The 27969-nt window shown below is 59.8% G+C and overlaps 1 protein-coding gene and 1 pseudogene across 2 annotated transcripts in view; one reads left to right on the forward strand and one right to left on the reverse strand.

The window, feature by feature from the left end:
• CHD3 (chromodomain helicase DNA binding protein 3) overlaps positions 1 to 5976 on the forward strand; it is a 67546-nt gene extending 61570 nt beyond the window's left edge. Inside the window, 10 exon segments of the mRNA XM_077806628.1 lie at positions 39 to 192; positions 464 to 568; positions 950 to 1090; positions 1281 to 1389; positions 2134 to 2266; positions 2699 to 2894; positions 4430 to 4593; positions 5036 to 5153; positions 5379 to 5392; positions 5394 to 5976. Coding sequence (XP_077662754.1) covers positions 39 to 192; positions 464 to 568; positions 950 to 1090; positions 1281 to 1389; positions 2134 to 2266; positions 2699 to 2894; positions 4430 to 4593; positions 5036 to 5153; positions 5379 to 5392; positions 5394 to 5483 — 1224 coding nt within the window. The 3' untranslated portion in view covers positions 5484 to 5976.
• Positions 5977 to 7278: 1302 nt separating this feature from the next.
• The window catches only part of LOC144258206 (protein mono-ADP-ribosyltransferase TIPARP-like), a 31998-nt pseudogene continuing 11307 nt past the window's right edge, over positions 7279 to 27969 (reverse strand). The window contains exons 2-7 of the transcript XR_013344648.1: positions 13936 to 14095; positions 12321 to 12810; positions 11183 to 11186; positions 10880 to 11067; positions 10552 to 10802; positions 7279 to 9016 (exon numbers count right to left, since the gene is read on the reverse strand). The product of XR_013344648.1 is annotated as a protein mono-ADP-ribosyltransferase TIPARP-like (transcript). The remainder of the gene's footprint in view (positions 9017 to 10551; positions 10803 to 10879; positions 11068 to 11182; positions 11187 to 12320; positions 12811 to 13935; positions 14096 to 27969) is intronic.

The raw sequence follows: 27969 nt of genomic DNA on the forward strand, positions 1-27969 counted from the left end.
ACATCCGCCTCCTCGAACCCGTGTCCTCTCCCCCTCAGGGGCCTGCTCTGGAGCATCCAACGCCCACCACCTCCCCCGGGGAGAAGAGCGAGCCGGAGGCAGCCAAGAAAGCGGACGGGGACGAGCCCATGGGGCTGGGGGAGAAGGAGCCGGAGGCAGAGCCCTCGGTCAAGGACGAGAAGGAGAAGTCGGGTAACGCCCGGTCTCTTCATTGGGGTCAGTGGGCCTATATGGGGAAGGATATATAGTGGCTATGGGGTGGATGGATGGAGAGTGTCTATAGGGACAGATGGAGACCCAGTACTCTGCCTGTCTGATAGATGGGGAAACTGAGGCTGGGAGAGGTGCTGGGACTTGCATGGAGAGGTGGCCAAGACGGGTCCTAACCCGGGGCCTCTGTCCCGAACTTGTCCCAGCACCTGGCTGATTGTGGCTCACGGGTCTCGGTGCTGTCTGGTTCCAGGTGCCGGGCCGGAAGAGCCAGCGGCGGAGAAGGCCGAGGAGAGACCTGCTGACACCGATGAGCCCAAGGAGAAGGGGGACGGGGAGGGGCCGGAGGTGAAGAAAGGTAACTTGCGGGGGATTCACAGGCCTGAAAGGGCGGGGACCTGGGTTCAGGATGCGAGAAGGGTTTCCTTCCGCGCGGCTTTGTCCGTGGTTTCACCGCGGGGCGACTCTGGGAGCCTGGAGAGCTTCTGACATTGTGCGTGAGGGGCAGCGATCAGCGCTAAGAGCGGCGTGAACTGCCCCTGTACAGCTCTGTTGGGGCATTAACTCTGGACCCTAATGAATGGATATTTAAAAGGCTGCCCTTATTAGCTGTTTCACACAGCCACGGCGGGGTGGAGGGGTGAGGGACAACGTCCGGGCCTGAGCTGTCTGTCTGTCTGTGTGCATAGCAACTGGGGGTGTTGACTCTGACCCCTAATGGTGGCCCTTGTGCTTGCAGAAGAGGTGAAGGTGGAGAAGGAAGCTGGCAAGGAGCCTAAGGCAGGCAGCATCAAGGAGGAGAGCAAGGCCAACGGGCGGAAGGAGGACAAGGCCGAGAAGCCCCGGTTCATGTTCAACATCGCGGATGGCGGCTTCACGGGTGAGAGGCCGCCCCTGGTGTGCCGGGGCTAGTGTCTGAAGAGCGAGCGCGGAGAGTGGGGAGAGGGGGACAGTCTGTGAGGCGATGGGGCCCTGATCTCGGTTGGGAAGGGGGCGTCTGGATGGTGTGGGCACGCCCGCGGATCTCACACCACCCGCCTTCTCCCCCCCCCCGCCCCTTTCCTCCGCAGAGCTGCACACGCTGTGGCAGAACGAGGAGCGGGCGGCCATCTCCTCCGGGAAGCTGAATGAGATCTGGCACCGGCGCCAGGACTACTGGCTGCTGGCTGGCATCGTTCTGTATCCTTCACCGCAGCCTGGCTCCAGGGACGGGGAATCTGATTCCTCCAATTTCAAAGTGTCTAATCCATCCCAGCGCGCAATTCCCCCCAGCTGTGGGGTGTTACCGATCCCAGCACGCAATTTCCCCCCCACACTCCCCAGCCAATGGAATATCACCGATCCCAAAACCCAATTTCCCTGTGGAACTCCCTGCCACTGGATATTACTGATCCCCAAACCCAATTTCCCTGTGGAACTCCCCGCCACTGGATATTACCAATCCCAAAAAACATTTCCCTGTGGAACTCCCCGCCACTGGATATTACTGATCCCCAAACCCAATTTCCCTGTGGAACTCCCTGCCATTGAATATTACGGATCCCAAAAAACAGTTTCCCCATGGAACTCCCTGCCTTGGATATCACCAATCCCCAAAACCCAATTTCTCTGTGGAACTCCCCGCCACTGGATATCACTGATCCCAAAAACCTATTTCCCTGTGGAACTCCCAGCCACAGGATGCTACTTAATGCCCCAGTGCCGGATTGATACCCGCAAGTTCCAGAGAGCCTGGTTGTTTTGAACCAGTTACCCAACCTGCCAAGCTTCCCTGGCACCCCCATTCCCGATGGGTTCTCCGGAGCATCCCCGAGCCCTGTCCCCTCCTGTGAGGGCGTCTGGTTGGGAGTGGGAGGGAGAGGCAAAGGGGGCAGCCCCCATCCGCCACCCGGCAGGATCCTTAGCGCCCCCGGCCCCGCGCAGGCATGGCTACGCCCGCTGGCAGGACATCCAGAACGACACCCAGTTCACCATCATCAACGAGCCCTTCAAAACCGAGGCCAACAAGGGGAATTTCCTGGAGATGAAGAACAAGTTCCTGGCCAGGAGGTTCAAGGTAGGAGTGGGAAGTGGGGACCCCCCCCTCGACCCCTGAGTCAGCGGGGCTGGGCGGGTGGGAAGGGGGCGGGAGGCAGGGCCCAGGACCGCTCTTAACAGCGGGGTCACAATGCCCTTGGGAGAGGAGAATCCTAACTAAGGACTCCTGGGTTCTCTCCCCGGCTCTGGGAGGGGAGTGGGGGCTAGTGGTCAGAAGAGGGGAGGTGGGGAGCCAGGACTCCTGGGTTCTCTCCCCAGCTCTGGGAGGGGCATGGGGGCTGGTGGGTTAGAGCAGGGAGGCTGGGAGACAGGACGTCTGGGTTCTCTCCCGGTACTGGGAGGGGAGTGGGGTGTAGAGGGTCAGGGCAGGGGGGCTGGTGACAGTCCGTGAGCCCTGTGCCCCTGCGGGTTGCGGGTGGCTCAGCCAGTTCTCCTGCCCCCTTCCCCGCAGCTCCTGGAGCAGGCACTGGTGATCGAGGAGCAGCTGCGCCGAGCCGCCTACCTGAACATGACCCAGGACCCCAGCCACCCGGCCATGGCGCTCAACACCCGCTTTGCCGAGGTCGAGTGTCTGGCCGAGAGCCACCAGCACTTGTCCAAGGAGTCCCTGGCTGGCAACAAGCCTGCCAACGCCGTCCTTCACAAGGGTAAGAGGAGGGCGGGCAGGCGGGCGCGGAGAGGACGGTGTCTGTAACGTCCAAAGCATCCTCTGTACCGTGCTCTCTGAATCATTAAAGTGGGGTTGTGATCAGAAATGCCGCTGTGTTCGGTTGTCTCCTTAATCCTGCTCTGTGTATCTCTGGTGTATCCTCTGAGTATCTCTGGTGTATCCTCTGAGTATCTCTTTGTGTATCTGCTGAGTAATCCCCAAACCTCTGCTGAGTATCCCCCCAAGAATTGGCTAAGAATTTCTGGGGTATCACCCGAGTATCAGCTAAGTATCTCCGGTGTATTCCCCAAATATCAGATGGGTATGCCTGGAGTATCTCTAGCGTATCTGATGACTACCCTCCAAGTATCTGCTGAGTATCGCTGATGTGTGCGCTGAGTATTGCTGGTGTATGCCCTGAGTATCTGCTGAGTATTGTTGGTGTATGCCCTGAGTATCGCTGGTGTGTGCCCTGAGCATCTGCTGAGTATCGCGGGTGTATCTCTTGAGTATCCTTTGAGTATCTCTTGGGTATCACTTGTGTATTTCTCCCCGAGTATCATGTGAGTATCTCTGGTGTATTTCACCTCCCTTCCTAACCCTGAGTATCATGTGAGTGTCTCTGGTGTACTTCACCTCCTGCGTATCTCTGGTGCATTACTTCACCATCACACCCCCCCACACCTGATGGGTATCTCTGGTGTATTCCCGTCCCGAGTATCATGTGAGTATCTCCGGTGTATTCATCCTCTTGAGTAACTCTGGTACAGCGGTCCCTGCTGAGTATCTCCAGTGTAATTCTCCCCGAGTGTCACGGTGTATTTAAGTATCACTCGAGTATTTCCAGCATATTCATCCCCCTGAGTATCACTTGAGTATCTCTGGTGTATTCATCCATCTGAGTATCACCACTCGAGTAGCTCTGGTGTATTCTTCCCCCAAGTATCTCTGGTGAATTCACACCCTCACCCCCGAGTATCACTGGAGTATCTCTTATGTATTCATCCCCCCGAGTATCACTGGAGTATCTCTGGTGTATTCATCCATCTGAGTATCACCACTCGAGTAGCTCTGGTGTATTCTTCCCCCAAGTATCTCTGGTGAATTCACGTCCCCACCCCCAAGTATCACTTGAGTATCTCTGGTGTATTCATCCCCCCGAGTAGCACTTGAATATCTCTGGTGTATTCATCCCCCGAGTACCACTTGAGTATCTGGAGTTTTCATCTCTCTGAGTATCCCCCAAATATCTCTGGAGTATTCATCCCCCTGAGTATCCCCCCGACTGTCTCTGGAGTATTCATCCCCCTGAGTAATGTAATTACTCCGGAGTAACGTCCCTCCCCACTCGATGGTCTCCGGGCTGAGCCGACCTGACACGGAGGTTGGGGGAGACGGGCAGGGCCCTGCTCTGCCTCTGGCACCCCGGCTGGCTCGGCCCTGGTGGGGCGGGGCCCCCCGCCGCGCAGCCGGCCTGGCCCCCCGCGCCCCGCCTGACGCCTCTCCCCCTCTCTCTGTCTCTCCGCGCCCCAGTGCTCAACCAGCTGGAGGAGCTGCTGAGCGACATGAAGGCCGACGTGACGCGCCTGCCGGCCACGCTGTCCCGCATCCCGCCCATCGCCGCCCGCCTCCAGATGTCCGAGCGCAGCATCCTTAGCCGCCTGGCCAACAAGGGCAACGAGACGCAGACCGCCCCGGTAACGCCTGGGGGGGGCTTGGCCCCGCCCCCGCGGGCCCCGGTAACGCCTGGGGGGGGCTTGGTCCTGCCCCCGCGGGCCCTGGTAACGCCTGGGGGGGCTTGGCCCTGCCCCCGCGGACCCCGATAACACCTGGGGGGGGGGGGCTTGGCCCCTCCCCCACGGGCCCCGGTAACGCCTGGGGGGGGCTTGGCCCTGCCCCCCGCGGGCCTTGGAACTACTGGGGGGCTTGGCCATGCCCCCGCAGGACTTGTAACCACTGGGGGGGCTTAGCCCTGCCCCCACAGGCCCCATAATGCCTGGGGGGGGGCTTGGCCTTACTCCCCTGGACCTTGTAATAACTGGGGGGCCTAGGCCCTGGCCCTGCAGGCCCCATACCACCCTGATCCACCCCCCATGGGCCTGGAGAGTCACTGCCCCCTCCCCCCGCCTTCTCTTCCAGGCCTTCCCACCGGGCCCGTACGCCACCCCCCAGAGCTTCGGGGGTTCCTTCAGCGCCGGAGCCCTGCCCACGGCGGGCGCCAACTACAGCCAGATGCCAGCTGGGTCCTTCATCACAGGTCAGCACCCGCAGGTCCAGGGCATGGTGGGGGCGGAGCGAGGGGGGGGCTGGGAGCCAGGACTCCTGGGTTCTCTCCCCGGCTCTGGGCAGGGAGCGGGGGCTGGTGGGTTACAGCAGGGGGCGCTGGGAGCCAGGACTCCTGGGTTCTCTCCCCGGCTCTGGGCAGGGAGCGGGGGCTGGTGGGTTTCTCTCTTCTCACCCCACTCCCCCCTCTTCACCGCAGCCGCCACCAACGGCCCCCCCGGTGCTGGTGAAGAGGGAGCGGGACGCTGACCCCCTGGAGAAGAAGGAGCCCCGGGCCGGCGAGGTGATCTGTATCGACGACTGACGGGGACCCCTCCCCTCCCGCGGGCAGGGGCAGCCCCCTTCCTCTCTCTCTCTTTCCCCCGGGGGAGGGGGGCATGATACTGGCCCCACCCCCGCTCTGTCCAGACGGGACCCCGCTTCCCCCCCCGGGGGGAGGGTACGTAGCCTGGGTGGGTGACGGGGGGGTCCAGTCCTGGGACCCCCGCCCTGCTGGCTACTCTATAAATATGAATATATATATATATATATACACACACATACTGTATGGGGTGCCCCCCCGCCAGCCCCCCAGGCCCTCCCCTCGGCACCCCACTGTGGGGGCGGCCCCCCCGGCCTGGGAAGGTCGCCCCCCATCCCAAAGCGGGGCAGGGGGGCAGTTCTACCTCGCTGCAGTCTGGCTGGAGGGGGGCGGGGCGGCTGGGGGCGCGCCAGGAGTCACTCCGGATTGTCGGCAGTTCGCATCACTTCTTGTTTAAACCGCGCGGAATAAAGGCACCGTTTCCTTGGCTACATGACCCTGCCTCCGGCTGTGTTTGTGGGGGGCGGGGGTCTCCCTAGCCCCGCAGTGGGGCAGGGCCCCGTGCCCCCACAGCGGGAAGCCCCTCCCCAAAGACCACCACAGCCCGCTGCTCCTCTTGGCACGGCTGCACGCCTGTCCCTGCACGTCCGCCTGTCCCCGTCCGCAGGTCCGCCTGTCCAACCCCATGCGCCTGCCTGTCCTCACACACCTGTCTGTCCCCATGTGCCCGCCTGTCCATTCCTCCATCCCCGTGCGCCCGCCTGCCTGCCCCCCACACCCCTGTCCATCCCCACGCGCCCGCCTGTCCGCCCACGTAGCCGTTCCCCGGCACCCTGTCTGTCCGTCTACCTGTCTCTGTCTATCAGTCCCCACAGAACCCTCACACGGCCCCCGTCTCTCCCTGCACCCCCCCACAATCTGTCCAGGCCCCCCCCTCGCCACTCCTCCACACCCATTTCTCTCCCCTGCCCCACATCACCGGTCTCGCTGTGGCACCCAGTGACCATTTCCCGCTGCGGCCTGTCCTGGCAAACCCGGCTGGTCCGAACTGATCCCACAGTAGCCAGGAAGGGCCAGTGACGGGGCAGCAGCCGCAGTCCCCAACGTGGCAAACCGGGCAGGACTCAAAGCGGTCACAGGGGGGGTCCGGGACCACGGGGCTGCTCTCACCCAGCGTGCCTGAGGCCCCCAAGTCGAGGGGGGCGTTGCAGGGGTCTCAGTGAGGCACCGGTATAAAGTCTGCAGCAGGGGCGAGCCCCAGACCGGGCCCTACCCGCCAGCCCTGAGGAAACGGGGCAGCCACGAGCCCCCCCAGCCCGGCGGTGAGGGGACGGGGGTACAGGTGTGAGGGTCTTACTGGAGAGGAAACCCTGGGTGTAAACTGGAGCAGAAAGGCAGGACCACCTCGCCAAAAGCAGGGGGTCCTGGGAGCCAGGACCCCTGGGTTCTCTCCCTGGCTCTGGGAGGGGAGTGGGGGGCGGGCTGGTGGGTTAGAGCACGGGGGCTGGCTGTGGCCCCATGCCAGGCAGACCTGGGGGAAATGAAGGGAAGCAGCCCCCTGGGTGCTGGATTTGGGGGGGGGCCTCATTCCCTTGGGGAAGGGGGGCCCCTGCTAGGAACCATGAGTTGCTAGCGGGGGTCAGAAGAACCCCCCCAGCCCCACATCTCTGCTCCAGGGGGGCTCGGCTGGAAAGAAAGAACCAGGTGGGGAAACTGAGGCAAGGTTCGTTCCGGCCCATTCCCGGGGGGAGCGACCCCCGCCCCACAGAGAACACGGACGTCATGGCCTAGGCTCCACGCCTGGTTTATTGCTGGGGGGCAATGGGGCCAGGTCCCAGCCTGGGCCCTACAACAGCCCCCCCCCCTTATTAAAGCAGCAGCAGGAGATGCCCGCAGGCAGGCCCTAGGTTTGAGCCCAGCGCCGCTGCCCTCTCTGCCAATCGGGAGCTGGTTTGGCAAAGTGGGAGGGGCTCCTGCTGGCCATGCTTTGTTGACTCAGTTTACACCCAATCAGAATCCGGTTTGTAAGAGTGGGCGGGGCCTCCCAGGGTCAAACGAGGCAACTCCCAGTCGCTGCGCCCCATTGGTTGGCTCTGTAATGACATCATGGCCAGGTGTAGCCTTCATACATGATGTCAAGGCCTGCAAGCCCATTAGTGGATGTCACTTCCTGCTGGGGCCCGTAGCATGACATCACTTCCTGCTTGCCCCTGCATGGCTAGGTCGGGGTCCAGTGACATCACTGCCTGCTGTAGAATGACATCACTTCCTGCTGGACCCAACCCAGACCAATCACACCCGAGCTGGCCCCTTCCATGGGACGTCCCTGTGTCCACCCCCACCCTCCCCTCCTGGAGGGCACAGCCCCATCCCCCTTTGAGCACAGAGCCAGAAAATCTAGGGGGCAGTTGCAGGACTCCTGGGTTCTTTCCCCCTCACTCTGCAGCCAGGAGAATCCGGGGCGGGGGGGGGCCGCAGAGTTCTTTCCCCCTCACTCTGCAGCCAGGCGGTGGGGGCAGCCGCAGGACTCCTGGGTTCTTTCCCCCTCACTCTGCAGCCAGGAGAATCCGGGGGGGGGGGGGCCGCAGAGTTCTTTCCCCCTCACTCTGCAGCTAGGCGGTGGGGGCAGCCGCAGGACTCCTGGGTTCTTTCCCCCTCACTCTGCAGCCAGGAGAATCCCGGGCTGGGGGGCAGCAGGGTTCTTTTCCCCTCACTCCACAGCTGGGTGGGGGGGCAGCCGCAGGACTCCTGGGTTCTTTCCCCCTCACTCCACAGCTGCGGGGGGCAGCCGCAGGACTCCTGGGTTCTTTCCCCCTCACTCTGCAGCCAGGAGAATCCGGGGGGGGGGGGGGAGCAGGGTTCTTTCCCCCTCACTCCACAGCTGGGCTGGGGGGCAGCCGCAGGACTCCTGGGTTCTTTCCCCCTCACTCTGCAGCCAGGAGAATCCGGGGGGGGGGGGGGAAGCAGGGTTCTTTCCCCCTCACTCCACAGCCGGGCGGGGGAGCAGCCGCAGGACTCCTGGGTTCTTTCCCCCTCACTCCGCAGCCAGGAGAATCCGGGCGGGGGGGCCCACAGCCGGACTCCTGGGTTCCTCCCCCGGCTCAGCCCACCATCACCACCTCGTCCAGCTGGCGGTACTGGAGCAGGAAGTAGGGGTAGCACGGGTCGCCGTCGAAGACCACGTAGATCTGGGGGTCGCTCAGGCTGTCCACGCACGAGTCGTACGGGTCGCTGGCCGGGTCGCCGGCGTCCAGGGGCGGGGGCCGGCTGCCCCAGGCTCCGAGCGCCCCACCAGCACCTTGCAGAGGGAGCCGTGGCGCAGGCCGGCCTCGGCGGGGGGCGCGTAGCGGTGGGAGTAGCTGGCGCGGCGGGCGAAGTAGCTGCCCTGCCCGTAGAGGGCGGCGTGTTTCCCCGGCAGCCGGGGGTCCAGGTTGTGTTTGCAGAAGGCCGGCACCGCGCCCGCCGACGTGCCGTGGAAGAGATGATCCGCAGCCCGCTGCTCCGGGGACGTCTGCCGGCTCATGTGGCTCTGCTTCCTGCAGGGGGACACACCGGACTCCTGGGTTCTCGCCCCGGTGCCGGGAGGGGAGCGGGGGCTGGTGGGTCAGAGCAGGGTGGGGCTGGGAGCCAGGACTCCTGGGTTCTCGCCCCGGCGCCGGGAGGGGAGCGGGGGCTGGTGGGTCAGAGCAGCGGGGGCTGGGAGCCAGGACTCCTGGGTTCTCGCCCCAGCGCCGGGAGGGGAGCGGGGCCTGGTGGGTCAGAGCAGGGTGGGGCTGGGAATCAGGACTCCTGGGTTCTCGCCCCAGCGCCGGGAGGGGAGCGGGGCCTGGTGGGTCAGAGCAGGGCAGGCTGGGAGCCAGGACTCCTGGGTTCTCGCCCTGGCGCCAGGAGGGGAGCGGGGACTGGTGGGTCAGAGCAGGGTGGGGCTGGGAATCAGGACTCCTGGGTTCTCGCCCCAGCGCCGGGAGGGGAGCGGGGCCTGGTGGGTCAGAGCAGGGCGGGGCTGGGAGCCAGGACTCCTGGGTTCTCGCCCTGGCGCCAGGAGGGGAGCGGGGACTGGTGGGTCAGAGCAGGGTGGGGCTGGGAGTCAGGACTCCTGGGTTCTCGCCCTGGCACCGGGAGGGGAGCGGGGGCTGGTGGGTCAGAGCAGGGTGGGGCTGGGAGCCAGGACTCCTGGGTTCTCGCCCCAGCGCGGGAGGGGAGCGGGGCCTGGTGGGTCAGAGCAGGGCGGGCTGGGAGCCAGGACTCCTGGGTTCTCGCCCTGGCGCCAGGAGGGGAGCGGGGGCTGGTGGGTCAGAGCAGCAGGGGCTGGGAGCCAGGACTCCTGGGTTCTCGCCCCAGCGCGGGAGGGGAGCGGGTCCTGGTGGGTCAGAGCAGGGCGGGCTGGGAGCCAGGACTCCTGGGTTCTCGCCCTGGCGCCAGGAGGGGAGCAGGCGGGGCTGGGAGCCAGGACTCCTGGTTTCTCGCCCTGGCGCCGGGAGGGGAGCGGGGGGCTGGTGGGTCAGAGCAGGGTGGGGCTGGGAGCCAGGACTCCTGGGTTCTCGCCCCGGCTCCGGGAGGGGAGTGGTGGTTAGAGCCGGGCACCCTTCCATTTGTCCCTGTCGCACAGGAAGGGGCTCTGCACCCAGGAAATGCCCAGGGGGAGGGGTTAGGGGGTGCTGGGGGGCCGTGGAGGGGCAGGTGCTGGGGTGTGTGGCCGGGGATGCAGGGTGAGAGGGACAGGGCAAGGAAAGAGGGGGGGGCAGGGTTTGGGGGGCGTGGCCGGGGGGGCAGGGCTGGGAGGAGTGGGGGGGCAGGGCTGGAGGGGCACAGGGTGTGGGTGGGCGCAGGGTGGGTAGGACGCGGGGGACGGGGGTAAGGGGAATGGGGGGCACAGGGCTGGGGGGAGCAGGCAGGGGGCACAGTGCAGACAGGGCGAGGAGAGAGCGGTGGGCGCAGGCCTTGTGGGGGCTCAGCGGGGGCAGGGCAAGGGGGCGCGGCAGGGAGCAGAGGGTGCGGGGCTTGCGACGGGCGCAGGGCATGGGGGGCAGGCTGGGGGCGCAGGGCTGGGGGGCGCGGGGGGGGCACTCACCGCTTGTACTTGTCCCACAGGAAGGGGTTCTGCACCCGCCGTGCCCGCTCCAGGCGGCCCCGGGCCTCGGGCCGGCTCTTGGGGAGGAGCCCGTAGATGAGCCGGAAGCCGCGCTCCTCCACCGCCGTGGGCACCTGCCGCCAGTCCTGCCCGGGGGGCCAGCGGTGCCCAGCTCTCGGGGTAGGGCGGGGCCGGGGGGGGGGGGCCCGGGGCCGGCGGGGGGGCCCGGGTGCAGGCTGCCGGAGAGCGTCCTGCGGGGGCGAGGCAGGGGGTGAGGGGGCCGTGAGCCCGGCTCGGGGGGGGGGGGCGCGGCGGGGGGGGCGGTTACCGTAGCTCCGGCAGCAGCAGGGGGGGGGCGCGGAAGGCGGGCCGGGCCCGCAGGGGGTGCAGGGTGCCCGTGGCCAGGTTGCCCTGGGAGCCGGCCCGCAGGTCGAGCCGGTAGCTGTGGTCGGCCGTGCTGCACGGCGCCTCCTCCTGGCCGCTCCGCAGCGCCGCCTCGATGCTCTGGGCGAAGGGCTGGGGGTGGAGAGAAGAGGGGTCAGCGGCCCACGCCCCTCCCAGAGCCGGGGAGAGAACCCAGGAGTCCTGGCTCCCAGCCCCTCCCCCCTTGTTCTACCCCACCAGCCCCTACGCCCCTCCCAGAGCCGGGGAGAGAACCCAGGAGTCCTGGCTCCCAGCCCCCCGCCCCCGTTCTACCCCACCAGCCCCTACGCCCCTCCCAGAGTCAGGGAGAGAACCCAGGAGTCCTGGCTCCCAGCCCCTCCCCCCTTGTTCTACCCCACCAGCCCCTATGCCCCTCCCAGAGCCGGGGAGAGAACCCAGGCGTCCTGGCTCCCAGGGCCCCCCGCTCTAACCACCAGCCCCCACTCCCGTCCCAGAGCCAGGGAGAGAACCCAGGCGTCCTGGCTCCCAGCGCCCCCCGCTCTAACCACCAGCCCCCCACTCCCCTCCCAGAGCCGGGGAGAGAACCCAGGCGTCCTGGCTCCCAGGGCCCCCCGCTCTAACCACCAGCCCCCACTCCCCTCCCAGAGCCGGGGAGAGAACCCAGGCGTCCTGGCTCCCAGCACCCGTCCCCCCAGCTCTAACCACCAGCCCCCACTCCCCTCCCAGAGCCGGGGAGAGAACCCAGGCGTCCTGGCTCCCAGGGCCCCCCGCTCTAACCACCAGACCCCGCTCCCCTCCCAGAGCCGGGGAGAGAACCCAGGCGTCCTGGCTCCCAGGGCCCCCCGCTCTAACCACCAGCCCCCACTCCCGTCCCAGAGCCAGGGAGAGAACCCAGGCGTCCTGGCTCCCAGCGCCCCCCGCTCTAACCACCAGCCCCCACTCCCCTCCCAGAGCCGGGGAGAGAACCCAGGCGTCCTGGCTCCCAGGGCCCCCCCGCTCTAACCACCAGCCCCCACTCCCCTCCCAGAGCCGGGGAGAGAACCCAGGCGTCCTGGCTCCCAGCACCCGTCCCCCCAGCTCTAACCACCAGCCCCCACTCCCCTCCCAGAGCCAGGGAGAGAACCCAGGTGTCCTGGCTCCCAGGGCCCCCCCCGCTCTAACCATCAGCCCCCACTCCCCTCCTAGAGCCGGGGAGAGAACCCAGGTGTCCTGGCTCCCAGGGCCCCCCGCTCTAACCACCAGCCCCCACTCCCCTCCTAGAGCCGGGGAGAGAACCCAGGAGTCCTGGTTCCCAGGGCCCCCCGCTCTAACCACCAGCCCCCACTCCCCTCCCGGAGCCGGGGAGAGAACCCAGGCGTCCCGGCTCCCCCCGGCCGCGCACTCACTGGTAGGAGGCCCGCACGTGGGTGCGCCCGGGGTCGCCGTAGAGCCGCTCCAGCGCCCCGTGGGCCTCGGGCCCCACGCTCAGCCAGCCGGGCGGGAGGCTGGTGCTCCGCCAGAGCTGCCAGAGGTAGGGCAGCAGGGTGCGGTGCGGGGGGCAGCGGGCCCCGGAGAAGCAGCAGCCCAGGAGGAAGTGGGGGGCAGATGCGGACCCCGTCCTCGGGGCGGGTGTGGTACTCCAGCTGGGCCACGATCTCCAGCAGGTGGTCCAAGGTCAGCTCCTCGCACCCGGGCCCGGCCTCGGGGCTCGGCTCCGGAGCCGCCTCCCGCAGGGCCAGTTCCACCCTCTCCCCGTAGGGGTCGCTGGCGGGGGCCGCGGAGGGCGGGCGGGGGGGCTGGGGCGGCCCCGCCCGGTTCCGGGGGCCGGAGGGGGAGCAGCCGCGCCTGGGCCTTGAGCCGCAGCGCGACGGGGGGGCGGAACGCCGAATGGCAGGGCTACCGGGGCATCACTGACGGCCGCCATGGGGCGCCTGGACACGGCCCGATCCTCCTGGGGAGAGCTGGAAAACAGGGAGACAGAGAATGAGTAAGGGTTAGTGTTGGGGGACAGAACCCAACCCTCCCGCTCTAATTCACCAGCCCCCATTCCCCGCCCAGAGACGGGGATGGAACCCAGGAGTCCTGGCTCCCAGCCCCCCTGCTCTGACCCACCAGCCCCCGTTCCCCTCCCAGAGACGGGGATGGAACCCAGGAGTCCTGGCTCCCAGCCCCCCTGCTCTGACCCACCAGCCCCCATTCCCCTCCCAGAGACGGGGATGGAACCCAGGAGTCCTGGCTCCCAGCCCCCCCTGCTCTGACCCACCAGCCCCCATTCCCCTCCCAGAGACGGGGATGGAACCCAGGAGTCCTGGCTCCCAGCCCCCCTTGCTCTGACCCACCAGCCCCCGCTCCCCTCCCAGAGCTGGGGAGAGAACCCAGGAGTCCTGGCTCCCAGCCCGCCCTGCTCTAACCCACCAGCCCCCACTCCCCTCCCAGAGCTGGGGAGAGAACCCAGGAGTCCTGGCTCCTAGCTACAATTCAGTCAGTGCCGGTCGGCGGCAGAGCCGGGATGCCGAGCAAGGTGGGCCTGATCCGGTGTGACGACCCCCCCCCCCCCAGCTCCAGGGCTAATGAGGGTCTGTCTGGGGTGCTTGAGGGGGTGGGATTCGGGACTGATGTCTAGAGTGGGGGTAAATCCCGTGTTTTAGGAAGAGATCTGAGAGACCCCGAGCAAAGATTGCCAAGATCTCTTCATGCAAAATTCTCCATCTGAAACCTCCCACACCCTGGAAGAAAAAGGGGACAGCGAAATGGGTTGCAAATTTGTGGCAGTTTCACCCCATTGTTTGTTTTGGGGCGGGGGGGTTGTTTTGACATTTTCCCAAACAAAACCGTCCCGGCTTGAAGCCAGTTTGGGTCAGCTTCTCGAAAAGGCCGGTGCGGTGGAAATCCCAAAAAACCCGAGCCGTCCCGTGTGTCCGATCCACGGTGATCCCATCACCTGCCGGCGTCTGCTCGCTCCGTTAAAGAGGGCGGATCAGTTTTGCCGCGATCTTTTGAAACCCTCGACGCTCTTCCCACATATCTGGCTGACTCGATGGGCACTTCAAGCCTGGCCGTGTCGGTCCAGCGTACGAAAACCGACAGCAACACGGCTCTGCCGAGCAAAACCCCAGCGTAGACGCGGCGAAGCCGAGAGAAGAGAAACGGCATCTGTGCGTCGGCCTGGGCTGGGCCCTCTCTACCGGACCGAGAGCGGTGGGTTTTGCAGCTCACAGGCAGGGGACAAAATGGTTTTTGACGGCGTTTGGAGCGAAACAAAACTTTTGCGGGGACTTTTTGGAGAAACACAGAGCCGTAAAAAGGCCAAACTGCGGCGCGAGTGAAAACTGTTTCAATTTTGACGGGTTACAAACCCCAAACGTTTCGGCAAAATTTCCAAAAATTCCGTGCCCGGAAACGCCCAAAACCCAGAGCAGTTTCGAATAGATCTTCATGTTGTTTTTAACATCTGGGCAATTTTTCAGCCGATGCAAACCAAAAGTCGGGCGGGATAAATTTCAACGCAACAAAAGGCCAAGGCGAACCGAACGCCGGGTTTCAACGGTTCTTCGAAGGCTTTGGTGATTTTTAAAACCCCGTCCCATGGAAGGAAATTTGAAGTGTCCTTTCGATCCTTTCCACACACACCCCCCAAAAAAAATATCAAGCCACTTTTGACTTTTTTGAGAAGCTTTTTGCCCCCAGCGGGACAGTTTGGCAAAACCACTGCCAACTGGCGAGACGCGTAGCCGTGTTTTTCCGCTGCAGGGGGGAGCTGGGAGTTTCGCCCCACAACGGAGACACGGTTTCCCCGACACACCAGGGCCAAATCCAGAGGTAAAAAATCACGTCTCTGTTCCTCCTCCGGACGTATCGTTTTCCTTCATTGAGAACCGAGCCCCGGCAGTTTGTTCCCCCGGCCCTGCCCAGAATCAGTAACCCTGAGGGCCACAGGGCGGGGGTCACTGATCCATCACATCTCCCGGCCCCCCATGCGGAGGGAGGAGCTGGGATATGAACTACAGCCCCGGGTCAGCCCCGAGAGAACAGGCCCCATCCCCCAACACCTCCAGGCCAGGAGTTGGAAGTGTCCCAGCAAACGGGTCTTGTGATTCGGCACTTGCCAGCTATTGCCCGGCAGGGCTGGGAATGGCTGGAATGGAACCCAGGAGTCCTGGCTCCAAGCCTCCACCCTCTACTCTAACCTCTAGCCCCCCTCCTCTCCTTGAGCCAGGGATAGAACCCAGGAGTCCTGGCTCTCAGTTCCCCCTACTCTAACGCACCAGACCCCACTCCCCTCCCAGCGCTGCAGAGAGAACCCAGGAGTCCTGGCTCCCAGCCCCCCCTACTCTAACCCACCAGACCCCACTCCCCTCTCAGAGCTGGGAAAGAACCCAGGAGTCCTGGCTCCCAGCCCCCCTGCTCTAACACACCAGACCCCACTCCCCTTCCAGCGCTGCGGAGAGAACCCAGGAGTCCTGGCTCTCAGTTCCCCCTGCTCTAATGCACCAGACCCCACTCCCCTCCCAGCGCTGGGGAGAGAACCCAGGAGTCCTGGCTCCCAGCCCCCCTGCTCTAACTCCCCAGCCCCCATTCCCCTCCCAGAGCCGGGGAGAGAACCCAGGAGTCCTGGCTCCCAGCCTCCCCTGCTCTAACCCACCAGACTCTGCTCCTCTCCTCCACCCAGGGCATTTCTTATTGTAGGGTCTCCCCCTGGCTCCCATGGGCCACCCCCAGAGCAGGCCAATGGGCCCAGGACTGACATCAGACACACCCCGCCCCTCCCCCCTCCAACAAGACGATATGGGGGGTGTGTGTGTACAGATATCACCCCCCCCAAGGCCATTCCACTACTTAGGGAGATGGCTCCGTAGTGGGGGTATTTTAGGGGGCTGGGGAAAGCAATATAGGACCTGTTGGGTGGGGCACTGGGAGCCAGGACTCCTGGGTTCTCTCCCCGGCTCTGGGAGGGGAGTGGGGGCTAGTGGTTAGAGTGGGGGGGTGGGGCTGGGAGCCAGGACTCCTGGGTTTTCTCCCCAGCTCTGGGAGGGGAGTGGGGGCTAGTGGTTAGAGTGGGGGGGGTGGGGCTGGGAGCCAGGACTCCTGGGTTCTCTCCCGGGCTCTGGGAGGGGAGTGGGGGCTGGTGGTCAGAGCGGGGGGGCTGGGAACACAGGCTACTGATTCAAACAGTCTGGAAGCTGCCAATACCTCCCATCTCTGGACAGACGGGAAACGAATCACCTCCCAGGGCCTGGTCCCGTGAACACGCCTCGGTTCTGCTCGCAAGAAGTGGGGGGGTGGGGGTGGGGGCTGGGGGGTTTAAAGGGTCAAAACCGGAAACCAATCTTTGTACCGGAGCGTTCTTCCGAGATGTGAGCCCCCCTGCCCTGATGCAAGTCTCTCCTCTGCCCTCCCCCCCGCTGTGCCTCAGTTTCCTCCCCCAGCCAGGAGAGGCCAGCCTCACCCCCTCCCCGAGCTCTGCGGATGAAAAGCGGGGCTCCAGCTAGGGTTTCGCGACACGGGGGGCGGATCAAATGGGGGAAAGGTGGAGCGGGTAATTCAGTGACCCCCACCCCCCCTTTTCTTCTGGGTTTGCACAGCTGCAGGGAGAGGGAGGGGCTCAGCCAGCAGGAGACACCTAATTTAGGCAAGGTCTGGAAAGATCACCCCACCCACAGCTTGATCAGCAACCCAGCCGGGGGGGATGGGCGAGGGGGGGGAGCAGATCTCGGAAGAAAGCAGCTGGGTTTTTACAGAAAGACAGACGGACGGTAGGGAAGAGGAAACAGTGAAGAGAGGTCAGAGTGCATGGGGAGGGGAAAGAACCCAGGAGTCCTAGTACCTAACCCCCCCCCTTCCCTCCGCTCCAACCCACCAGCCCCCCCCTCCCCTCCCAGAGCTGGGGAGAGAACCCAAGAGTCCTGGCTCCCAGCCCCCCTGCTCTGACCCACCAGCCCCCACTCCCCTCCCAGAGCTGGGGAAAGAACCCAGGAATCCTGGCTCCCCGCCCCCCCGCTCTGACCCACCAGCCCCCGCTCTCCTCCCAGAGCCGGGGAGAGAACCCAGGAGTCCTGGCTGCCAGCCCCCCCTGCTCTCACCTACCAGCCCCCACTCCCCTCCCGGAGCCGGGGAGAGAACCCAGGCGTCCTGGCTGTCAGCCCCCCCTGCTCCAACCCACCAGCCCCCACTCCCCTCCCGGAGCCTTGGGAGAGAACCCAGGAGTCCTGCCTCCCAGCTTTCCGATGCAACCATCCACTCACCTCATCGCATCCGTTCTCAGCCCAGACCCGCCCCAATACCTCAGCTCCCGGCAGCCAAGGAGAGCAGGGAACCGCCCCCACCCCACCCCAGCCACTGGGGGTGCCCCCCACTCACCCCCTCTGCAGCCAGCTCCGCCTTCAGAGCAGCCGGGTCTCCGCACCCCACCTGCCTGCGATCCGCTTCCAACAGCAAGGCGGGGGGGCTGTTGCTTGTATTTCCCCCCCTCTTCTCTTCTTTTTTTTTGGGAGGGGGGGCCCGCTGCCCAGCCTGGCCCCGCGCGGGTGGGGGGGCTCGGGCGTTGGGAGAAGCCCAGGGCAGCCGCGATCCCACCCCAAACCCAGCGACCCAAACAACAAAGTTTCACTTCTTCCCAGTCCCCACCGGAGCCAACTCCCCCCCCGGCCCTTCCCGGTCTCCTCCCCCGGCGCTGGGCCCGAGTCACGGTGAGGAACCCGCCCTGGCGCCTCCCCCGGGAGGCTATGGGACCCGGGGGGGCCGGCTCCGGTTTCGCTTTCCTTTTCTCAGCCCCTGGGGAGGAGACGGGAGAAGAGGCCTGGCTTTAAATGAAAAAGAAATGGAGACAATGGCTGTTTTTTTTTTTGGGGGGGGGGTCAATTTCACCGATTTTGGGGACAGAGGGTCAATTTAACTTCAAATGGAGTTTTCCTGGGAAGAGTGTTATTTGGTAAGTTTTTTGCAGTTTTGATTGGGGGGGGGGAATCTATTTTTACAGTGAAATAATTTTTAAAATGTGAGTTCATCACAACCCCTTTCCTGGGGGACCGCGGAGCGATTTGGGACAAAATAGGTTGTCTGTAACTGGATCCCAGCAGCAGGCCTGGGAATAGGACCCAGGAGTCTGGGCCCAGTCCAGCTTCATAGGAAACCGCTCCAAAATATTTTCTCCCCGGCTCTGAAAATATTTCAAGCGCAGTCCCCCCAGTGATACTGATTACAGGAAGGATGAATGAGAGAGGAGTGGGTTTTGAATGATCCATGTGCTTAAACTGTTTGTATTGACATCTCCGTACATGGCTAGCAGCCCCCATCATGGCCCCCCTGTGCTAGGGGCTGTACAAACAGAACGAGACTTACGACCTCTGTGATATTCATCTCAGACGAAGATAAGACACTTTCCACTTCGTCGGTGCCGATCTTGCCACCACGGTTTAGATTTCACAGAAACGTAACAGCACCTCGCTCTCATCAACAGCTCTCCAGGTGCTTTCCCACATTCTCTCTCTGTAGCAGATGGGGAAACTGAGGCAGAGATCAGTGGAGCAGCTTTACCCAAGGTCACCCAGTGGCCAAGCCAGGAATAGAACCCAGGTTGGTCCTGACTCACCTCAACAGGCCTCCATAAGTATGTAACACATCAAAATCCCAGTGGCTTCAAATACTCCGCCGACTGATCTTCCTGTCTGGTGTCCTGCTGTGGCCATCCTCTGAGGCTGCAGAGGAAGATAAAAAAAATCCCAGCTATATCTGGCCAATTGTGCATTGGGGAAACATTCCTTCCTGACCACTGCTGGTGGCCAGCTGAAGGCCTGAAGCATGACATTGGATTGGAGTTATTTTCTTAATGCACCAGTTTAACCGTATAAAACGGATGGCACAACCCAACTGCCTAAAGTCAAGCACTCGTGTGAAGATTGGGGGCATTTTCTGGAGGCCCAACACAAACTGAAACGAATCAGTGTCCCTTTCTCCGCGGCATTGGCAGGGGGAATGGATGTTGCCATCCTGCAAATATTTTCAAGAGGCTGAAATTTCCCCTCAGCTTGAATATGGACAAAATAGTCAAGAGCACAAAAAATATTTGCAGACCAAAAAAGATTTCTTTTTTTCCATTTCAGACCAGTTGGAGTGTTTTGTTCCAAAACTTTTAAAAGGGTCAATTTGGATTTTAAAGTTCTTCTCGTCTTTATGCTTTTGTCATTCGCGTAGCTCGTGTAAATTGGGTAATGAAAAACTCACTTCAAATGGGAAACCACCTGGATTTTTTTTGCTTGTTCTGAAAAAAATGTCGAAACAAAACATTTGGACAATTCTTCCTCTACACTTTTTTGGAACAGGAAATTCTTTGAACCTGTCCCCGTTGTGTGAACAGTTTGGAAATCGAGAAATCAGTATTTTTGGACCCCCAAAACCCCCTGATGCATTGAACAATTCCTAAGCAGATCTATCTACCCCTCATAGACTTCAGCCTTGTTCCCAAAGTGTCGAAGGAAAAGTGTTGAAGGACGAGCGACAGATCTCCACAATGTTCTTCAGTCACTGTGTGATTTCGTTTTTGCGTCTTGATAACCAGTGTGTGGGACCAGGAAAAAAAAAATCAGGTCTCCAGATGTTATAGTTACTGTGACAAAGTGGGGTTTTAGTCACCTTGTTATCTTGCATGTGAGTCTTATGGTCCTGTATTAATATGGTGTGTGCCTCAGTTTCCCTGTGTATTACACCAATGCCTAGGTGGTGGGAATTGGGTGTGATTTAGACTGAGGCCCTCGGGGGCAGGTGAGGCTGCTTAGCTGTCTGCACATATGTAACCTGAGACCCAGGAGGGGGATGTGACCAGGTGACACCTTTTGCCCAGGAAACAGGACAAAGACCAGGAGGAGGAGCAATGGGGCTGTTGGGGGTTGGGTCGCTGGAAGCTGGGCAGTCTGCGGCTTGGGGCTGGAAGAGAGGGAGGCCAGGGCAGTCTGGGCCAGGACTCCCCAAGATGGATGTGGCTGAAAGTCACTGATTTCTGTGCTAACAAGTTCTGTTCTACACTGTGTTCCTGTCGCCTAATAAACCTTCTGTTTTCCTGGCTGGCTGAGAGTCACGTCTGACTGTGGAATTGGGGGTCAGGACCCACTGGCTTCCCCAGGACCCCGCCTGGGCAGACTCGTGGGAAGCGCATGGAGGGGCAGAGGATGCTGAATGCTCCGAGGTCAGACCCAGGAAGGTGGAAGCCGGGTGAGCTTCTTGCCCTGGTGACAGTCTGCTCAGAGAGGAGGCTCCCCCAGAGTCCTGCCTGGCTTCGTAGGGAGTAGTTCCAGAGCCCCGGTGACTCTGTGACCGTTACAGAGAAAACCTTCAAATTCTGCCCTGAGCATCAGCAACGCTGCCTGAGTCTGCTCAGAGCCTGAGCCCATTGCTGTGACAGTGTGGAGCTGCCTCAAATGTAACCCGTGCAGAGACCGTGACGCTGTACGACGGAATCTGGGGGATGCTTGAGGATATTATGAATATTAATATTGTAAAATTGCAATGAGTTGTGCCAGATATGCCATGTAGGGCATCTGCAAATATGTTATGATTTGCCAAATATGATCATCTCATTTATGTGTTTGTATCACCTCTGTATTATGACAGGTTTCAGAGTAGCAGCCGTGTTAGTCTGTATCCGCAAAAAGAAAAGGAGGACTTGTGGCACCTTAGAGACTAACAAATTTATTTGAGCATAAGCTTTCGTGGGCTACAGCTCACTTCATCGGATGCATAAAGTGGAAAATACAGTGAGGAGATTTATATACACAGAGAACATGAAACAATGGGTGTTACCATACACATTGTAACCAGAGTGATCAGGAAAGGTGAGTGATTACCAGCAGGAGAGCGGGGAGAAAAAACCGTTTTGTAGTGATAATCAAGGTGGGCCATTTCCAGCAGTTGACAAGAACGTCAGAGGAACAGTGGGAGGGGATAAACATGGGGAAATAGTTTTACTTTGTGTAATGACCCATCCACTCCCAGTCTCTATTCAAGCCGAAGTTAATTGTATCCAGTTTGCAAATTAATTCCAATTCAGCAGTCTCTCGTCGGAGTCTGTTTCTGAAGTTTTTTTGTTGGAGAATTGCCACTTTTAGGTCTGTAATCGAGTGACCAGGGAGATTGAAGTGTTCTCCGACTGGTTTTTGAATGTTATAATTCTTGACGTCTGATTTGTGTCCATTTATCCTTTTGCGTAGAGACTGTCCAGTTTGCCCAATGCACATGGCAGAGAGGCATTGCTGGCACATGATGGCATAGATCACATTGGTAGATGTGCAGGTGAACGAGCCTCTGATGGTGTGGCTGATGTGATTAGGCCCGATGACGGTGTCCCCTGAATAGATATGTGGACACAGTTGGCAACGGGCTTTGTTGCAAGGATTATGAGTTATAGATATGTCTGTATTTCAAAACATGTGCTATGCTTCTGGGTGACACCCCCAGACAGTTTGGCCCACTAAGGAGCACCAGCGATACAATTGTCCCATTGAGAGAAGGCAAGGGATACACCTTATGACATGCCTATGGAGAGAAAAGGCTTCCAAGCCATGTGCCGGGCAGCTTGTGTTGGAAACAAAGGAAACACAGGCCGCGTGGCAACAGACTATAAAAGGCAACTGCATCTTCTCCATTTTGTCTTCAGTCCTGCTTCTTAGCTCTGGACGAATCTTTCTACAAACTCTCTCCAATGTGTCCACATCCCTTCTGTAGCGGGGGGCCCAAAACTGGACGCAATACTCCAGATGTGGCCTAACCAGTGATGAGTAGAGGGAAATAATCACTTCCCTCCATCTGCTGGCCATGCTCCTACTTATACAGCCCAATATGCCGTTGGCCTTCTTGGCAACAAGGGCACACTGCTGACTCCTAGCCGGCTTCTCCTCCACGGTAATCCCCAGGTCCCTTTCTGCAGAACTGCTGCATGACCCATCCAAGCTGTGGATATGCTCCAGAGGGACTTTCAAGCCAGCAAACTCACCAATACTGCTAGGAACCTGATCTGTGGACTTTAAGTCTTGTATGTATGTGACTGTTTTGCCATTTGACATCTCTCTGGTTATCTTTCCTTGTTTCTTTATAATAAACTTTTCGTTTTAGACACTAAAGGATTGGCTGACAGCTTGGTATTTTGGGTAAGATCCCAACCTCTACTGACCTGGCGACGTGGCTGGCCCTTTGGGGTGAGAAGAACATTTTGTATACGTGAGCAGAGTTTTTTTTAATAACTTCTCACTGCACTGGACCTAGGTGCTGACTGGGAGCCAGAGAACTGGAATGCAATAAGATCACTGTGTGGTTTCGTTTTTGTGTCTTGATAACCAGTGTGGGGGACCAGGAGCACACTCTGTGACTGGTTGGGAAATTTAACTTCAGTGTTACCCAGCCGTTGTGGGAGTATCTGTGCTCCATTTTGCAGCCTGCCCTGACGGTGGCTTTTCCAGTGAGGGCTGCCCTGGGCGCCCCGGATCACACAGATCTGGATCCCACCAGGCAGGGGGGTAGGGGCCAGGAGTGTGAATACCAGTGCCCCTCACCCGCAGCCCCCTGCTAGCCCAGACCTGAGCTCCCTCCCCAGCTCTGCCGGTGCCCCTCATGCCCAACATGCAGCCCCCTGCTAGCCCAGGCCTGAGCTCCCTCCCCAGCTCTGCCGGTGCCCCTCACTCGCGACCCACAACCCCCTGCTAGTCCTGCCCTGGCCCTTGATGCCAGATTGGGACCGGTCCCCCATAGAGGGGAAAGGCCCCATCTCCGATTCCCCACTTCCCCAGGCTGGCTGGTCTCTGTTCTTCTTGTCGAGGAAAATCCACTGGGAAATTCCTGAGTTTTATTTCAGGAGAAAAGGAAGCAGGAAAGGGGAAATTCCTCTCCGGCTGGGCTTTGGCTCTGCTCCGCAGCATGATCGGCCATCCCCAGCTCTGAGAGAGGCGATTTCCCAGCAACAGGAAGAAAAAGAAGCGTGCAGACCTGGAACCGGCCTGAAGGAAGAGGCTGTACCCGCCCCCAATCCCATCTCCTCCGTAAATTGCAGTCATCACAGCTGTGATACAGAGAGGGGAATGGAACCCAGGTGTCCTGGCTCCCAGCCCTCCCTGCTCTATCCACTAGACACCTTTTCCCTCCCTGAGCCGGGGAGAGAACCCAGGCATCCTGGCTCCCAGCCCTCCCCCCCGCTCTATCCACTAGACCCCACTCCCTTCCCAGAGCAGGGGAGAGAACCCAGGAGCCCTGGCCCGGCCTGCATAGCACTGCCTGGGAACCAGTCCCTGGGGCTACAGACCCGTGCCCTGTCCGGCCCCAGGCCCTGGCTCAGCAACTGAAAACGAAAACTCGCCTCTGGAGGAGGTTGTGGGGTCTGGGGGCATTAGAGTGAGGGGGAGGGGCAGCAGGCAAGGGGATGGAGTGACTGGCCCCACACAGAGACCCACAGTCACAAACACACAGAGATGTCACACACACCGACACACAGACCCACAAACACACACAGACAGTGCAGACACCCCCCCAACACACCCCACACCCGGAGACTCACAAACACAACACAAATTGCACACACCAACGCAGACACATAAAGACCCACAAACACACAGCTCTTTCTCACACAGACACACATCCACAGGGCTCAGAGGACCCACAGATCTCACACACACGATTGCACCCCCCTTCCCGCTCGGGGTCATCCGCAGATTTTCTATGCCTATGCCCCACTCTATTATCCAAGTCAGTCATGAAAATAGTCACCCTGGATCCAGGACTGACCCCTGCAAGATCCCACTAGATTTGCCCTCCCAGTCCGACAGCGATCAATTGATAACTGCTTTTCAAGTCTGGTCTTTCAGCCGGTCATGCACCCACCTTGTATTGATTTCATCCCTCTTGTGTTCCCCGGGTTTGCTTCTGACAATATCCCATGGGACTGCGTCGACAGCCCACCTAAAATCAAAATCTCTCACGTCTACTGCTCCCCATCTACTACGCTGGTGGCCCTCTCAAAGGATCACCCGCGGATCTCAGTCAACCTCTTGCCCACAGCGTCCTCACGGTCAGCTAATTATCCCCCCATGCTCCCCCAAATCCTTTTCCGAGTACCTGCTTCTCTGGAGAGAGTCCACCCGGCAAGTCTGGCCTGCATTCGTCTTGAGGACGGCTGGGCTGGGTTGAGACAAGACCACGACCAATTGCGCTGACCACTATCCATTCATTTGTTGTCTGGTACTTCGATCGGAAGCGGTCTGGGGCAGGTTTATACAGCCAAGCGCAGGGCCCCACAGTAACAGAAATAATCCAGAATAATCCATTATCCAGAGTGGTTTGATGCTTCTTCAGGAACTGCACATGGGAAGCGTCCTGCTAGATTATAACACCCACGCAGGTGCTGTCAATGGGTTACCTTTGTAATGCCAGTGTTGAGGGAGGGAATGGGGTAACGCTATGGGCTAGTGGCTAGGGACCCAGGAGTCCGGGTTTAGAATCATAGAAGATCAGGGTTGGATAGTCCAACCCCCTGCTCAAAGCAGGACCAGCCACAACTAAATTATCCTAGCCAGGGGTCAAGCTGGGCCTTAAAAGCCTCTAAGGAGGAGATTCCACCACCTCCCTAGGGAACCCCTTCCAGTGCTTCACCCCCGTCCTCGTGAAATAGTGTTTCCTAATATCCAACCTAAACCTTCCCCACGGCAACGTGAGACCATTACTCCTTGTTCTGTCATCTGCCACCACTGAGACCAGCCGAGCTCCATCCTCTTTGGAACCCCCCTTCAGGTAGTTGAAGGCTCCTATCAAATCCCCCCTCACTCTTCTCTTCTGCAGACTAAATAACCCCAGTTCCCTCAGCCTCTCCTCATAAGACATGTGCCCCAGCCCCCTAATTATTTTTGTTGCCCTCCGCTGGACTCTCTCCAATTTGTCCACATCCCTTCTGTAGCGGGGGGCCCAAAACTGGACGCAATGCTCCAGATGTGGCCTAACCAGTGATGAGTAGAGGGGAATAATCACTTCCCTCCATCTGCTGGCCATGCTCCTATTAATACAGCCCAATATGCCGTTGGCCTTCTTGGCAACAAGGGCACACTGGTGACTCATATCCAGCTTCTCCTCCACTGTAATCCCCAGGTCCTTTTCTGCAGAACTGCTGCCTAGCCAGTCGGTCCCCAGCCCTAATTCCAGCCCTGCCCCGAGCCTGCTGTGAGATCCCAGGCTAATCTCTGCCTCACTGTTCACTCTGGTATAGCACACGTCACTCCTGCGAAACTGGAATGAGAAGAGCAGGAAATTCTCCCGCTACTGATCTTCAGTTGCTCTTTCCTCTCGGCCCAGATTCACCTCTCACACCGCTTCAGCGGAGTCCTGACTCCAGATTTAGATTGGGTTTACTGGCCCGGTTGGCACCCCACTAAAAGCGGGGGGCCCTCTGGCAGCTGTGGTTCAGTTACTAAAATATGGACCTCCTTCCTTTCTTCCTCATCGACCAGTAATTCAAAAGCACTGATTGCAAAGTCGAATGGCTTAGAGCAGGGTTTTTGACATTTTTCCCATCAAAGTGTGGCATTTGCAAAACATGCCTTTTGGATTCTGACCTCTTTATCCCATGGGGAAGAGCTGGATTTTCTTCTCGGCAACGCCGTTATAAAATCGGATATTTCCAACCTTCCGAGTATTGAACCCCAGAGTTACGAACTGACCAGTCAAGCACACACCTCATTTGGAACAGGAATCGGGCAGCAGAAGAGACCAAAAAAAAAAAAAAAAAGAGCAAATACGGGACTAAAAAATCCAAGGAAAGCCGCATTTTTCTTCTGCATAGCAAAGTTTCAAAGCTGTATTAAGTCACTGTTTGGCTGTCAACTTTTGAAAGAACCGTCGTAACGTTTCGTTCAGAGTTACGCACATTTCGGTTACGAACAACCTCCATTCCGGAGGGGTTTGTAACTCTGAGGTTCCCTTGTATTAAAAATATGCTTATCTGTCCACTAGATGGCAACAAACCCCAACAGATATAACCTGTCAGAGCGTTATCGGCTGGGGGGCCCGGACTCCTGGGTTCTATCCTGGCTCTGGGAAGGGAGTGGGGTCTGGTGGGTCAGAGCAGGGGGGCTGGGAGCCAGGACTCCTGGGTTCTATCCTGGCTCTGGGAAGGGAGTGGGGTCTGGTGGGTCAGAGCAGGGGGGCTGGGAGCCAAGACTCCTGGGTTCTATCCTGGCTCTGGGAAGGGAGTGCGGGCTGGTGGGTCAGAGCAGGGGGGCTGGGAGCCAGGACTACTGGGTTCTATCCTGGCTCTGGGAAGGGAGTGGGGTCTGGTGGGTCAGAGCAGGGGGGCTGGGAGCCAGGACTCCTGGGTTCTATCCTGGCTCTGGGAAGGGAGTGGGGTCTGGTGGGTCAGAGCAGGGGGGCTGGGAGCCAGGACTCCTGGGTTCTATCCTGGCTCTGGAAAGGGAATGGGGTCTAATGCCTTAGCGCAGGGGTTTCAACATTTTTTCCATCAAAAGTTGGCAAAGCAAAACGTTTCGCTCTGAAAATGTGTCAAAACAGGATTTAAAAAAAAATTTTTTTTTACATAGTTGTTGTTGCAAAGAAGAAATTATCGTGTCTGCCCCCTTGTGGTGGAAGTTTGGGTATTGGCCAACTGGCATTTTCTGAGGAAAATAAAGTTCCATGCCAAAAATTCCTGACCAAATCAAGTCAAAAACACTTTGCTAGTGGTAGCCGTCGGATTTTGAAGGAGATCCCCTGTCACGGATCCTCAGGATCTATGCTTAAGCAGACACTTGGGAAGACCTCTTTAGTGTGCCAGACCCGCAAGGGGTTCCAGTCCTTCCAAGACCATCCACACAGCCTCAACACCTCCGAGACGAAGCCTCTGGGCGCCCTCACTTCTGCTTGGCCCCGTGAGCTCTGCCCAGCGAGTCCAAGGCTTTTACGCTCCTCGGGGACACGCACCTCCGCAAGCATTTGCGGTGACAGGGTCGGATTTATCAGTCAGCTGGCACATGGCATCAGGAAGTCCTTAGGTTCACACAAAAGAGCAGAAGATAAGACCAAGTCCGTCCTGCCCAGTGCCAGGGCTCTGTTGATCTGTGCTGCTGTGGAATGATCTTTGCATCCTTCCTCTGTTTCTGGTCCTTCGTCTCAGTCTGGGGACAGAGCTGTGGCTGCTGCATCTCCTTCATGTGCCTTTCCCAGAGCTCTGTGGAGCTCGAAAGCTTGTCTCTTGCACCCACATAAATGACATTACCTTCCCCACCTTGTCTTTCTCTTATCCTGGGACCAACCTGGCTACAACAGTGCTGCAAACATCCGAAAACCAATGGAAATTAGACGCCTATTACCACTGGCCTTAGAATCTGAGCTCTCTCCTAGGTCACGGGCCAGGAGGCTGCGTTCGGAGCAGTGGATAAGAGTGGACATGCTAGAGCTTTTTACCTAGCTTAAACGGCCGTAATATTGCCTGGATTGAGGGCGCGTCGCGTGCTTCAAGCTACTTGATGCGGTGTTCAGGACTTCAGACATCAGAGGCTTGAGCAGCTGAAATCATGGTCAAAACCTTCTGTCAGGGTTCCCTCCCCACTCTGGGGTACAGCTGTGGGGACCAACATCAAATACCCCCCTACGCTTATTTCTACTAGCTTAGGTTAAAATTTCCCCAAGGCACAAATCCTTTCCTTGTCCTTGGATGGTACTGCTGCCACCACCAAGTGAGTTAGACCAAGATTCAGGAAAAGGACCACTTGGAGTTCCTGTTTCCCCAAAATATCCCTCCAAACCCCTTCACCCCCCTTCCTGGGGAGGCTTGAGAATAATATACCAACCAATAGGTTAATCAGGTGAGCACAGACCAGACCCTTGGGTTTTTAGGACACTAAAAACCAATCAGGTTCTTAAAAGAAGAACTTTATTATAAAGAAAAAAGTAAAAACAGCACCTCTGTAAAATTAGGATGGAAAGTAATTTTACAGGGTAATAAAAAGATTTAAAACACAGAGGATTTCCCTCTAGGCTCAAATTCAAAGTTACAAAAAAAACAGGAATAAACCTCCCTCTTAGCATAGGGAAAATTCA

The sequence above is a fragment of the Eretmochelys imbricata genome, chromosome 28 (genome assembly GCF_965152235.1).
Source record: "Eretmochelys imbricata isolate rEreImb1 chromosome 28, rEreImb1.hap1, whole genome shotgun sequence".
Taxonomy (NCBI): Eukaryota; Metazoa; Chordata; order Testudines; family Cheloniidae; genus Eretmochelys; species Eretmochelys imbricata.